Here is a 14,979-nt window from a genome sequence, read left to right as displayed (position 1 = left end):
CAAACATATATAATTATTTGAAATAATACTGGAAAGAGATTATTGTCTTTAAAGCATTAAAAGATCCTGTAGTGGCTGAGCGCGGTGGCTCACGCCTGTAATCCCAGCACTTTGAGAGGCCAAGGCGGGCGGATCACAAGGTTAGGAGATCGAGACCATCCTGGCTAACACGGTGAAACCCCGTCTCTACTAAAAACACAAAAAATTAGCCGGGCGTGGTGGCAGCGCCTGTGGTCCCAGCTACTCGGGAGGCTGAGGCAGGAGAATGGCGGGAACCCGGGAGGCGGAGCTTGCAGTGAGCCGAGATCGCGCCACTCACTCCAGCCTGGGCCACAGAGCAAGACTCCGTCTCAAAAAAAAAAAAAAAAAAGATCCTGTAGTATTTATTTTTCTCTTCTTTTCATTTCAGATAAGTTGTGGGTTATGCTTTTCTGTTAGAAAACAGACTGTCCAAAACAAAAAGAAGAAAAGAAGGAGGAGGAAAGAAAAGAGAGGGTCTTTCTTCCCCAGGTGTAAGACCAGAGTTTTTCATAGAAGATTCTTGTGCCTGAGAATATGAACAACTTCCTACAGAACACTTTCTTTAAGTTCTCCTGAGCGTACTCCTTCTTCTACTCTCTGGGCCTACTGGCAAAGCTCACTTAAAAAAACAAAAGTTATGCCAGGGCAGTGGGGGGCAGCTTCGAATCCTGGCCTAGGAGATTTTGACTCCACCCGCCCCAAATCTTAGGGGACCTGAGAATCTGTGATGGGGTGAAGAACAGCTTTTCTCTCACCAACCTTGGACAGCATATTTCAACAGCCTCCTGAACCCAGAAAGAAGGTCTGAGTTGAATTCAATTTAGTCTATGATTTTCTAGTGTGATTGAGTTGGCTGATATCTTGTTCACTTAACTTTTTTCCTTCATAATAAAGGCTCACGGCCAAAGAGTTGATTAACATTATTGCAGCTGCTCTTAGGGAGCAGAATGACCCAAACCATCAAATGGAGCTTTAGAAAAATGCCTAATCCTAGAGCCTGTGAAAATGTGTGTAGCTAAACATTTATAAATGGCGCAATCTAAATGATTTAGCTGATTTATTAGTGAATTTGGATTGGCTGAGTTTTGTGATTAACCAGTATAATTAGCCATTATTATGGCATGAAAAACTAGAAATAATTGTAAGTAATGACAATGGCCATGATTCAAGCCTTTTTGATATGAGAGAAGACAGCACGCTAATTGCCTAACTGCCCTAGTTTAGTTCTGGTGGATTATAAGTCTCTCAGGCTAATTGAAGAATCAGGCATTACTGAATCACTTAAGTTTTGTGGAGCTTAGCTTTTTTTTTTTTTTTTTCCTTAAAGTAAGGCCTGCCTTAAAGTCTTGGTAAGTAGAATTGAATTAATAAAAACTAACATAATATAATGGCTTTATGGAAAATACCTCTGCCCTTATTTCTTCTTGGCCTTAAGATGATAAATAAATACAGGTAGTGTTGTCCTGTAAATGAGGCAGCTTCTCTGAAAATATTTGTGCATTAATAATCTCTAGTAGAATTTCTAAATAGCAGCATGTAGTTAATCAGCTCCAAGCAATTTCTTTGCAATTTTCAGGTTTGGTTATACATATATTGCAAAGATCACAAATGCATAATTTGTTAAAAAAAAAACCAAAACCAAAAAACCAACAACCTCTATTTTACATTCAGATCTTAAAAGGAAGTATTTCTAATACAGGCTGCAAACATTTTTATTTAGGCTTTGCAAAGCATTAGTTTATGGGCTTTTAGAGTCATTCCAAAAAGCACAATGAGGTGTATACACCAAAGGTTAACAAGAAATTTAAGTGGGGCACTCAGAGGCAACATTCTATCCAAGGCTTACATCATTGTTGATGGTCAAATGTAATCAAAAGACAAAACCAATTAGAAGTCTGCTGTTCCACTTTAATTCATTTTTATTTTTCCTGGAAAAATCACAAGTAACTGAAAACACCAGCTAAAAAAGTGTATACAACAGTTAATATAGTCCAGCTCTTGTGTTTATTCTATCTAGACAAAACCACCCAGATCATTCTTATTTCTTAGGAATTCAATATGTAATTATTCCCATGAATTGATACATTTAACATTTTTAGTTTAAATGTTAGAGGCTTATATTAAGGAACAACATTTTGAACTAACGGAATGCTAGAGCTGTCCCAGTGAAAGCTAAGTAACTTGACAGAACTCTGCTGACGTGAAGAGGATGCAGCCATGGACAGCAGTCTCCCGCGTCCTTGGAATGACCTCAGACATGACAGCAGTCAAAGGCTTCACCTTTCAACTTCTTACTTGGAGACTGCTCACAGGTAAAGATTCAGATAATCTTTACGATTCAGAACCATCTCCAATAGAAACAGTATGTTTGATTCAAATACACACATACATATTTATATACAATATGTATACATATGTATATATCAAATCAAATCATATATATATGAAAAAATGGTAGGTATATAAGAGAAACAAACTCTATGAAGTGATCTTATATTTAATCAGGCCATGATGAAGAAATTATATTTCATCATGTTTGAAATTTATAATCACTCCCTCCTCATACTCACCCCTCAAACGAACAGTAAAGACACCCTTATCATCATTTTTCCTCCAGTGAGCAGTTTCAAGGGTTACCCATCTCTCACCAGGAAGAGTTTGAGGAAACGGTGATTATGAAAGCTTGTTTTATATGGGCTGCCTTCCAGTTATCAAAACGCTTTTTATTTATGAAAATAAAAATGACTTTATCCCACACTCTTCCTGACTGTGTATGTAAACTCTACCATCTTCTCTGGCGAGGATGCAATCCTTTTTATGGAAATGGAGATAGCTTTCTTCTTATTTAGATAAGAACCATCTTTGTTTCTGAAAAGCATCTTTCTTGTATTGTGATAGGCACAGTATACCTTTGAGTTGTTCACCCAACATTAAGCAAATCTGAGGGTTATGGTTTGAGACTGTAAGCTTTGGAAAAGGACAAATAGCTTCATTAACATACTCTTAGTCAGGAGCAACACTTTGTACTGAAAAATGGACCATACTGTCTATTTTTGTACAGAAAAATAGATTGTGGTCAGGATTGCATGGAAGGCATTTATTCAGGTGCTAGGAGTTGATCTAAACAACACCTAACATGTCCTTTACGCCTAAAATTCAAGTCTAAACTCATGAAAACAAAATCTAGCTATTTGATGATAGCACGGAAAAATAATAATAATAATAATAATAATTATTATTATTATTATTGTTATTACTTTTTATTTTTGAGATGGAGGCTCACTCTGTCGCCCAGGCTGGAGTACAGTGGTGCAATCTTGGCTCACTGCAACCTCTATCTCCTGGGTTCAAGTGATTCTGCTGCCTCAGCCTCCCCAGTAGCTGGGACTACAGGTGCCCGCCACCACATCCGGCTAATTTTTTGTATTTTTAGTAGAGATAGGGTTTCACACCATGTTGGCCAGTCTGGTCTCAAACTCCTGACCTCAGGTAATCCACCTGCCTTGTCCTCCCAAAGTGCTGGGATTATAGGAATGAGCCACTGCGCCCGGTCAAATTTTTAAAATCTAGATATTAAATTTTATATCAACTATTCCTATAACCGTATAAGTAAACGTCTCCTTAGCTTAAACCTATGCACAGGGGAAGAAACCCGGAAATAAACATACTAACATTTTATTATCTATGACTGGGCTTGGATGGTAGAATATAGTTTTTTCCCCGACAAATAGATATGAAAGTGAAAAAGTGTGTTTTATTCCCATGTCAAAGGTCACATAACTTACAAGTTTGACTTGGGTTGAGAAACAAAAACTCAAATTTCACACTGCTCAGTGTCCTTTTGCTATTCATCTGCAATGACATCTTGAAGCATGATATATTAATGGCATTTGTGTCTTTAACTGACACATATTTGCTGTCCAGAAGATTGCTCTATTTGCAGAGTTGTCATTTTGATAAAAAAGGAAAAGATCTTTTTTGTATCGCTTTGTATTACTTAGAAAAACGAAAAACCCTATCACCACAGCTCAGCTTTTCTCCAGTCTCAGTCCACAAGTGAAACTCACTGTCCGACTTTCATCGGCACATTTCGTTCTAGTTTACTCTACAGGATTTTTGGATAGCAGGAGATACACTGCAATTTAGTTGTTTTCGTGCGGGGAATGTCTGTCCTGAAGGACCAAGTCACATAAACTGGCCATGCGGAAATCCGGCCTGAGAGTCTCATAAGGAGTAGAAATCCTTTGGTTCTTTAGTAGAACTGAATTTGTCCTTATCTTGGAGCATTTCAAACACCGGCCTCTTGGAGAGCATGTCAGTAAGAATTAGTCATGATGCCAAGTAATGGAACGTTCAAAGGCTCCATCTGCCTGGCTGCTATAGACCTTAACCTAATCTTAACCTTTAAAAAAAAGCAATTTTATCTCATTTTTCGTATCATAAATACTCATATTTTCTAACCCCCAAATGTAGGACACAAGGGCTAATACATGATTGACAAGAGGTCGGAGTATTTAAAATTAGGATTATGCCTCAAAATCCCATCCTTAGAATAACCATAGTCATAAATTAATACTCATAGACTTGCAAAAGAAGCCTCTGCTAGAGCTACAACTTGGAGAATCACCCTTAAACTCCAATTCTGGAGAGATGTTAGCAAAACGCGGGCTCCCATCCTGGTCTAAACTCACTTTGTGCTTAGTAAATACCTGCTGAATTACCTTACATGCCAGGGTGAGGGATGCAACCATGAGGAAGGATCACTGGGGATTTGGCACTTTGGTCAGATCTGTCTAGTCGGCCTCATTTCTTGCATCTCATATTAATGAAACTGGGTTTAAAAATTAGGAGGAATTCTTACATGGAAAAATAATTTGCAAAGGGTGCAGTGCAATATTGGATGTGTGCTGTGTAGGGAAAAGGAAATGCAGAGTCCCATCCGGTTGGTCCAGGTAGTAAGAGGCTGAGTGGTCAATAAATGCATGTGTATTGACTTGAATTTTCAAAAGCACCATATAGTCTCTTTTTCTAACAGTTACCTCCAGATGATAAATTGATGAGGGTGGGAGGAAGCAGGTTGGCTTGGGCATCTCTGCAAAGGGCTAGATACAAGTGAGAACTCTACCTCAAGAACTTTCTTTTTTTCTTCCAATCTTTTCTTCTAGAAAAGCAAAAGTTGACTAGAGGTATCATTATTCACCAGCCCACCTAGTATGTCACGGGGATCATCAGCATTCAGATCCCTTCTCATTGTATTTATTATCTGTGCCATCCATTTTATCTTTTGCTCACTTACCCCAAAGAGCAGAAAGTCTTACCCTGCCTAAGCATCCCACTCAACTTTCTTTTTCTTTTCTTTTTCTTTTTTTTTTTGAGACAAGGTCTTGCTCTGTCACCCAAGCTGGAGTGCAGTGGTGCAATCACAGCTCACTGCAGCCTCGACTTCCTGGGCTCAAGCGATCCTCCCACCTCAGCCTCCTGAGCAGTTGGGACTTACAGGTGTGTACCACCACGCCCTGGTTAATTTTTAAAATTTATAGAAATGGGGTCTCACCACGTTGCCCAGGCTGGTCTCAAACTCTGAGGCTCAAACAATCTTTATGCCTCTGCCTCTCAGGATTATAGGTATGAACCAATGCACCTGGCCCTGCTCAACTTTCAAGATTAGTTTCCACGCAACAGCTGGGAGTGATGGCAGAACACCATTCTGAGAACTGGCTCCCAGGACAGGTCCTGGCAATGTTAGAAAATGCACAGCTCATTTTTAGGCCCTTCAGTTCCTTTCATCCATTTGTCAGCTATTTATTGAGCTGTGGGCTATTTACTGAGCTAGGGGGACTTAGAGGGAAGACAACAGCCTCAAGCTTCCTGCCTTCATGAATATTCTCTGTCCTGATCACTCCTTTTGGGGCTTATTGTTTCCTCCTTTTTGCTTTTAGTGGATTTTAGATTCAGACTCCACCTTCCCTTCAGTCAAAACTCTAGGACAATAATCTAATAAACTCATTTCCTCTAAAGATTATATTGCTCAGGATCCTTCTTCTCCTGGAGAGATTCTATTTTAACTGAAAATAAAGCTTGGATCCACTTGTCATGACCCTTGTAATAGCAATGAAGAAGGCATTCCTAGCCTCTAGGACGTCCTATCATGTAGGCAGCTAACTATCTCACCAGCAAGAAAGGCCAGGAGACCTTCTGATTCCAGCCTGGGGTGGGGGTAACGTACTGATAATAAGGAGAGCTACCACTTACTTGAGTATTTCTATGAACAACTCAATGTGACAACTTCTTTGCTTGTATTATTTTATTCTAACCTTTGAGAAGCCCTAGGAGATACATGTACTGATGTTATTCAACATCTTTTCGCAAAAGAAATCAGAGGCGTATGGAGACAAGTGGAAAACTTGAAGGACAAACTCAGGGGTTGGTTTTCTTGAAAGGGGAAATACTTCTAAGCATAAATTACAACTATGTTTTCAGTTCCCTTTCATCAGTTATAGAGACAAACCACATGCTGGGAATATCTAATCAGTTTAGCGGGAACATGTGTTTCAGAAGGGGTAGTAAATGTACGCATCTGTATCTCTAAACCTTTAGAACTTCTATGTAGAGCTCATAAAATGCTTTTCTTAATTAGATTTCTCAGTACATCACAATCAAGATTTGATCTAATTTCAGTTTTTTGGATCTTTTGAAAGCAGACATAGATCAGCATCAGATGATTAGATTAATTTAGTTTATTACAGTTGCCTCCAGAGAAAATCCTTTATCTTTTATAATTCAGCTGTAATGGCAGAATATCACCATGATCACACTAGGCAACACTCTTTTCTTAGAGTAAATTTAATTATAGAATCCCAGAAGTGAGAATTAAAGAAGAATATAAAATGAGATCTGGGTGAAGACCTCGAAGGATTGAAAGTCACAATAACTAGTAGATTGGAGGCACCTGTTTCAAATGGTAGCCCTTATTCTTGCCTTGCTTTGTTTTAACGACTTAAACTCCTTAGATTACCTCATGGTCATTTCACAGAAGTCCATCATAAGAAATGAAAAAAATAATAAGTGGACTCTGTAGATTTAGCCAAATTCTTTCCGATGGGAGCATATTTTGTCTTTCAACAAGATGTTCACATAGGAACACTACTTTTTCTTGGTGTAAGAAAACACGGATAATATAAATGAATCTCAGAGAAGAATGACAGACAACAGCTTCATCAGGTGGCTTGTTCCAATTTTTCTATTTGTCTCTTCTTCCCCTTGGAAGGCATCCCAATGATTTAAAAGGAAATACAACGTATAATGTTTGCTCTAAAATTCATACCTGTGGTTCTGATTCTAAGTTGATTTTGAAAGGATGAGCTTTCCCATCTTCAGATACCTGTGGAGACCACAGGCGAGTTTCTGCCCTGGAAATAAAATAAAATTTGTAAACTTCAAATTCTAATGGTACTTTCAGTTTTAGTATACTTTAATTTCCCATTATGTTTGTGAAAATACTAGCAACCCTCACTAACTTATGCAAAAGCAATATTTCTTTGTTGCTGATTATTCTGTATTTTCCCATATAATTAGTCTTTCTTTTTTTTTTTTTTTCAAGACGTTGTCTCCCTCTGTCACTCAGACTGGAGTGCAGTGGCAAAATCTTGACTCACTGCAACTTCTTCCTCCTTGGTCCAAGGGATTCTCCTCCCTCAGCTTCCCAAGTAGCTGGGATTACAGGTGCCCATGACCATGCCTAGCTAATTTTTGTATTTTTAGTAGAGACAGGGTTTCACCAGTTGGCCAGGCTGGTCTTGAACTCCAGACCTCAAGTGATCCACCCACTTTGGCCTCCCAAAGCACTAGGATTACAGGTGTGAGCCACCACACTTGGCCGAAGTCTTACATTTTTAATGTCCTTTTGGGGACTGTAGACTAGATAAAAATTGCCTGGAGTACACTGTGCAGTTTCTGGAGGAAGGAGGCCTGCAATGCACGTGGGGAACAGGAGAGGGAGACTCTGCAGGCACACCCTGCAGATGACCACCAGGCAAGCTCCCTAGACCTCCCTACTTCCCTCCAGTCCTATTGAGGCCCCTGCAGAAGACAGTGAGTGATCTGTCAGGTGGGTTTGTTACTGGCATCAAGGAAATGTGCTTTGTCCAGCCCTTCCCATGCATCTGCCTGTGACCGAATGGCTCCTACGGGACTGTAAGCTTGGCGTGAACACAGGTCAGGCATCGAGAGTGAAAGAATCTACTTCACCCCATGAAACAGCAGATTGGTGGATTGACTGGTCCTTCTGTACCACAGCAGGGAAAACTGCAAGTACAATCATAACAGGATGAACACACAGTAACAACCACGATAACAAATTACTATTATCATGGTTCAGTTTCGGATCAGGGATCTGATGGCAGGAGATCAGGCTCAATTTCTTAGTGTTTTTGGGGGGTGGGGTCAGAAATGTCTCAGTATTTAACATGCCCATGTGTATACGCACTCTCACACCTGTAACGTTCTTCTGGGCTGAATTCTGTACAAAACAGCCAATGGCAGACAGGATATTGGCAGCCGGTTTTTAACACAATTACAGTTGGGCAAGTCAAGAGATTCTTTCAGGGGAATCTCTCCATTCCATTCCATTCTCTATCACACTGAGAACAACGATATAACTAGTCGTGCTGTTCAGTGTTTATGTGGCCAATAGTTGTTCTATTTTCGTATTTAATTAACTGGGTTATTACTGGAACAAATTCTTTCAGCCTCTTTTATTATTCTAACATTCCAGAGAATCCTTTTTAGAAATGATTTGTCAACAACTGCTAGATTGACTGACTTTAGTAAAGAATTAAGTAGTTGATATGTAAAAAAGCCAGCCAAAATAGTAGGTCTGTGGCACTCCTTGCTAGGAGGATGAACTTATTTATAGTTCTGGTTCAGGTTCTCCTGCAAAACAGATCAGATTTAACTACCATTAGTTAAGAAGCACCTGTCAATTTTGAGACACAGCTGGTGAGCTGCTGCTTTAATCCTGTCCTGCGCATCAGCATGAGTCATGGACTCTGTCCCAAAGCCGTCAATAGCCAGGATGACATCTCCAGGACTCAGGTTGGCAGCTGCTGCCTTGCTTCCTGGTGTAATCTGGAAGAAATCATGGCACCATTTAAAAATGAACGTCCCGCAATATCTTGAGTGTTGTGCCTGACATTTGTATTTCAGCCTGGTAACATGTTAAATGTTTCACTGGGCAGAAAAACTGTAAATCTAACTTAAGAAACTCTCAGTTGGTCAACTGAGTTAGGTCTATTTTCTCATCATGTTGAATAATTTTGTTTCTTACTAACCACATTTGACATTGTTGTATCTGTTACTCTCTTTTAAAATGTCTAACATAATTCCCAGTGTGAATCATACATTGTTTTTGTCTTAAAAAATTATTTTTTATTTTTCATCACCCAGAAGTCTCTATTTGGGAATAGAGTTTTACTATATTCAGGCAACTTTTATATTCAGATTGAAACTGCTTTCAATCCAAATATAGCAATCCTTACTATTTATCATCTTTAAAATTCACATAAGAGGCATGCAATGGACTGAATATTGATGTCCCCCCCAAACTCGAATGTTGAAATCCTAACCACAATGTGATGGTATTTAAAGGAGGGACTTTTAGGAGGTAATTAGGTCAGAAGTGAGGAGCCCTCATGAATGGGATTAGTGCCCTTATGAAAAAGGCCTCGGAGAGAGCTCTCAGCTCTCTTGTCTCCAATAAGGAGGAAACAATAAGAAGTGAGGTGTCTGCAACCCAGAAGAGGTTCCTCACCAGAACCCAACCATGCTGGTATCCTGACCTTGGATTTCCAGTCTCCAGAATGGTGAGAAATAAATTTATGTTGTTAAAAGCCACCCAGTCTATTACACTTTGTTTAGAAATCTGTAGAGACTAACAAGAAGAGGCCAGATAATACACAAAATTATAGCTTCTCTTGAACCCTTCAGAAAGCTGAAGTCACAGGGCAATAAACTTAAAATCTAAGGAAAGATAGGTGCCTTCAAGCAAAGGCAAGACATGAGCACAGGCTCAACTGCATGGAGCAGGGCATGGAGGAAGATGGGGCTCCCATACTAGCTGTTATGAAGAATTCAGCTAAAATTATTAACAAATTGCTAAAGATCCAGTGCGAGTTAACATGAGTGTACAGAACTCCTGGAAACCACAGACACAAAGGAAGTTTGTATTCACTCATGGTTTCTTCTCCATGAAGAACAGATGAAACAAACACAAGACAACTAACAAGACAGTAGATTTTAATTAAACCATATCAGCAATTACATTAAATGTAAATCATCTAAACACATCACTTAAAAAACAGAGACTATCAAACTAGGTGAAAAAGCGAGATCCAATTTTATGCTGTCCACATGTTTTTCTTTCAGGGGCAGGAATAAAAGGAATACTTAAGAATACAGAATATGGGAAAATATGGTTTTCTATACTTTAAAATATTTAAAAATAGAAAGGTGGTAATCATTACCATTGAATATTCAGTTAAAGGCAATGATTCTTTTGACCAGTATACCTACTCCCAATTTTCCTGGGTAAATCCCAACTATACACCTCTGCCTACAGCTCCCATGGGTCTTAACCTTGCCTACTTCTCTCACATCATCTTACATGATTCCTGCTCTCCCTCATCCACGGTGCTATGGCCATTCTGATTTCCTTTTAGTTCCTCATGTAGGCCAAGCGTGTGCCCCTTCTGGGGGTTTTTATGCACTCTTATTTCTGCCTGAAACGCTTCCCTTACTCTTCACTCCTTCTCACCCTTTAGGTCTAGGTTCAAATCCTGCACTCTCAGAAAGACTTCGCCAAACATCTGAAGTAGCTTCTCTAGTCCTTCCCCCATCATTCTTCACCATTATACCCTATTTCCTTAATGAAAATTATTTGTACTTTTATGTGTATTGTCTGTCTTCCCAACTAGACTGGATGCTCTTGAAGATAGGTACAATATGATGTATGTTTCTAATAATTCACAGTGTATACCCCAGTACTTAGAATAATTGAAGAATCAATTAAAAAGCATTTAAATCAGAGCTTACATAAAAAAGAACTAGTCCCTATATGCCCAAAGATTATAGCTTTTAATGTCAACTTGTCATTGCTACGTTTGCAAGTTTCTAACAGAGCAGAACAATACCTACTAAGTCAAATCTCAAACTGCTCCAGGAAGAAACGAGATTATTTCTAATGCTTTGAGGATCAGTAATTAATTCATTTTCTTTTTCTTTATTTGCTTATTCTAGCTATCTAATTGTGGTTCTAAGGAAGATACAAGTTCATCTAAATAAATAAAATTGCTAAAATAATAAGTTCTCATGTGTCCTGGATCTTCTGTCTCATTACTAAAATGTTTATTGTACTCACTTTATGTCTGTGATCATCTCACTGTAGCTATCACAATGATTTTTCCAGTAGGAACAGTTAATAGAAGCTGGGTGAAGACAACTGGGGATTATTATATCTTAGCCTTTGGGAGGCATTTCATAGCTGTTTTCCATTTAGAAACATTCTCAGACTCAGAACTGTCAGAACAAAAGTTACCATTCCCAAAGTGACTTGTAGGGATAAAAATAATCTTAAACTTTCAATTTTCTCTAATTTGTCAATATCAGTATTTTCTATTTTTAAATGTCTAAGACTAGAATAATTTTCTTTGAGTTAAAACACAGGCCAGGCATGATGGCTCATGTCTGTAATCCCAGTGCTTTGGGAGGCTGAGGTGAAAGGATTGCTTGAGGCCAGGAGTTTGAGACCAGCCTGGGCAAAATAGCGAGACCCTGTCTCTATAAAAAAAAATATTTCTTAGAAAAGCTAGGCATAGTGATTCACATCTGTAGTCCCAGCTGATCAGGAGGCTGAGGTGGGAGGACTGCTTGAGCCCAGGAGTTTGAGACTTCAGAGAGCTGTGATTGCACCACTGCCCTCCAGCCTGGGCAACAGAGGTAGACCTCCTCCCCTCACCAAAAACAAAACAACAAACAAACAAAAACACACAAGAAGGTATATTTCAATATATTTGCTTTCAGAGCCTAACTTAGCTTTTCTAATATACCTAAATAGATTTAAGTTATGTAATACTCAATTCTGATTTGGAAAGTCTAAATTTTCTTTTAGCTCTGGTTAGGATGAGTGTAAGGTGGGATAAGTGGAGGTTTGTTTCTGCATGTGTCTACACTAATTTTAAACAGACATCTGAATAACAGCTTTTCATTATCTAAGTCCAATATTTATTGATATCTAGAGTCATCCCCCAGTATTCGACTTAGATAATGAATAGCTATTGGATATCTAAGTTGAATATCTTAGATACTGAATATTACTAAAATTTACTAACAATATTAATACTAAATAACGTCTTATACTTATGCAAAATGTTACATTTGCAAAGCCCCTTCTCACACCTTTGCCCATTACAGCTCTCTAAGACAGGCTGGACAAGGAAAACTGGCTCTGCTTTCAGAGGAGAAGAGGTGTCTAAGTAACCTGCGGCTTGCTGCTGAGCTGGGAGCAGCTGTAGAGCTACATCGCCAGCTCTTTCAGAAGTCAGCTAGGCCAGGTGGTTTATAGTGATGGCCAGATCCCACTTGTCATTTTGTATTCAACCTGGTTATTGTTGTCCTGAGACCTCTAAGGAGAGAGCTGATAAGAAAAAGGCAATAGAGAGAGGAATGAGAGAGGAGAAAATATGATGCCTTTACTTCTTCCTTGTTTTCAAGTGCAGCCAGGCCAGTGATCAGAAAATGACTGTGAAGTAGTTTTTCCCAATTCTGTGAAGAAAGTCACTGGTAGCTTGATGGGGATGACATTGAATCTATAAATAACCTTGGGCAGTATGGCCATTTTCACGATATTGATTCTTCCTATCCATGAGCATGGAACGTTCTTCCATTTGTTTGTGTCCTCTTTGATTTCACTGAGCAGTGGTTTGTAGTTCTCCTTGAAGAGGTCCTTCATATCCCTTGTAAGTTGGATTCCTACGTATTTTATTCTCTTTGAAGCAATTGTGAATTGGAGTTCACTCATGATTTGGCTCTCTGTTTGTCTGTTATTGGTGTATAAGAATGCTTGTGATTTTTGCACATTGATTTTGTATCCTGAGACTTTACTGAAGTTGCTTATCAGCTTAAGGAGATTTTGGGCTGAGACGATGGGGTTTTCTAAATATACAATCATGTCATCTGCAAACAGGATGAAGCTAGAAACCATCATTCTGAGCACACTATCCCAAGGACAGAAAACCAAACACCGCATGTTCTCACTCATAGGTGGGAATTGAACAATGAGAACACTTGGACACAGGGTGGGGAAGTCACACACCAGGGCCTGTTATGGGGGGGAGGGGGGAGGGATAGCATTAGGAGATATACCTAATGTAAATGACGAGTTAACGGGTACAGCACACCAACATGGCACATGTGTACATACGTAACAAACCTGCATGTTGTGCACATGTACCCTAGAACTTAAAGTATAATAATATTAAAAAAAGATTTTTCACTGAAACTAAAGGGTTAGTGTAGACTTATTAAAAGAAAGCTACGGATGTGTATAGTTGAATAACTGATTTGATTAAAGTTATTTGGAGCTTGAAAAAAAAAGACAATGTCTGTGAAATTGGCCTGATTTTAGTAAGTTAAACAATCTGTTTAAATATGAAAATCTATCATTTCCCTGCATTACTTTATGTTATTACTTTATTGCATTATTATATTCTTTCCTTATATCATTACTTTGTATTAGCACGCAGTTTATTACTGTTTTCCCAAATTAGGAGAAGAGAAAGCTGAAATGAGGCATAGAGCTTTTCAGTGGATTATTTATTATTTAGGCTCATTAGGGTCTCAAATATCAAAAGTACTGGAGAGATCATTGAACACGGTACTGCAGTGAATCACTCAGCAGCAGATTTTCAAACTTGTGTGTTTATAAGAATCACCTGGGGTCCTTGCTAACATTAAAGACTCCAGCCCTACTCCAGATGCTCAGAATCAGGAACACAATCTCTAGGAGAGGAGCCAGGGAATCTATGTGTTTAACAAGAGCCTCAGATGATTTCTGTTATTCACATCAACCTATATTACTTGGATCTGTTGGGAAAAAAAGCTAACTGAAAACACAGATAAAGCATCTATAATATCCTATTTATGTGGAGATGTAAGGCAAGTCCGAGATAGTCTCAAGATGATGTTTCTGTTAATAAAAATGATTGAAATAGTTATGGAACGAGACAAGCAGACACTGAAGCACTGCACAGCAGGCACGGATCGAAATCAGGAGAAACCCCATTGTTCCTTCTCCTTCCCTAGCAAACAGACTCCGCGTGCCTCCTCGGCATCCACAGCCCTGCAGCACCTGGCTGCCAAAGACATTGCTAGAGCCACACCCCACCCTGGTTATATCAGAATCCCTGCATGCACCTGGGCGTGGGCGTGGGTGTGTTCAAAAGTCATAGGGGCGGCTTTAACATGCTGCCAGGGCTGAGAACCATCACTGTATTCCTAATGAGAACTACTATCTCACTTAATCCTTAAGACAATCTTACAAAGTAGTTATCTCTTTTTTAAAATGAGAAAATGGATGCTTGGAAAGTGTAAGAAGCTTGGTTACCATCCCACATCCTGAGAAAACCTGAACTTCCCACCTGGGTCCGCCTCGCTCCACAGCTCAGAATCTTCCATCACCTCGCATTGCCTCTCCTGCAGGTAATCTTTCCTTCAACACCTCCTAGCTCTTTGGGCATGGTTTTCTCGTGGAATTCTGGACAGGTTGTCTGATGGCAGTTCACATACATGTTCCTTCTTTTCTGCTGATATTAGCTTCTCTGGGGTTAGAAGCCCGTCTAAGCCACAATTATACGCTTGCAGCATCTCTCACGTACAAGACATTCTGCACACAGTAGATACTTGTGG

The 14,979-nt window shown here is 39.3% G+C and overlaps 1 protein-coding gene across 1 annotated transcript in view; it reads right to left on the bottom strand.

Annotated features, from left to right (window-relative positions):
• The window catches only part of PDLIM3 (PDZ and LIM domain 3), a 28,571-nt gene extending 14,132 nt beyond the window's left edge, over positions 1 to 14,439 (bottom strand). Inside the window, exons 1-3 of the mRNA XM_011959791.1 lie at positions 14,386 to 14,439; positions 8,996 to 9,147; positions 7,346 to 7,430 (exon numbers count right to left, since the gene is read on the bottom strand). Of these exons, the coding sequence (XP_011815181.1) occupies positions 7,346 to 7,430; positions 8,996 to 9,147; positions 14,386 to 14,439 (291 nt within the window). The remainder of the gene's footprint in view (positions 1 to 7,345; positions 7,431 to 8,995; positions 9,148 to 14,385) is intronic.
• Between the last annotated feature and the right edge of the window lie 540 nt (positions 14,440 to 14,979).

This window comes from Colobus angolensis, unplaced genomic scaffold (assembly GCF_000951035.1).
Source record: "Colobus angolensis palliatus isolate OR3802 unplaced genomic scaffold, Cang.pa_1.0 Scaffold5, whole genome shotgun sequence".
In the NCBI taxonomy this organism is placed as follows: Eukaryota; Metazoa; Chordata; class Mammalia; order Primates; family Cercopithecidae; genus Colobus; species Colobus angolensis.
This window is presented reverse-complemented; position numbering and strand designations above follow the sequence as displayed.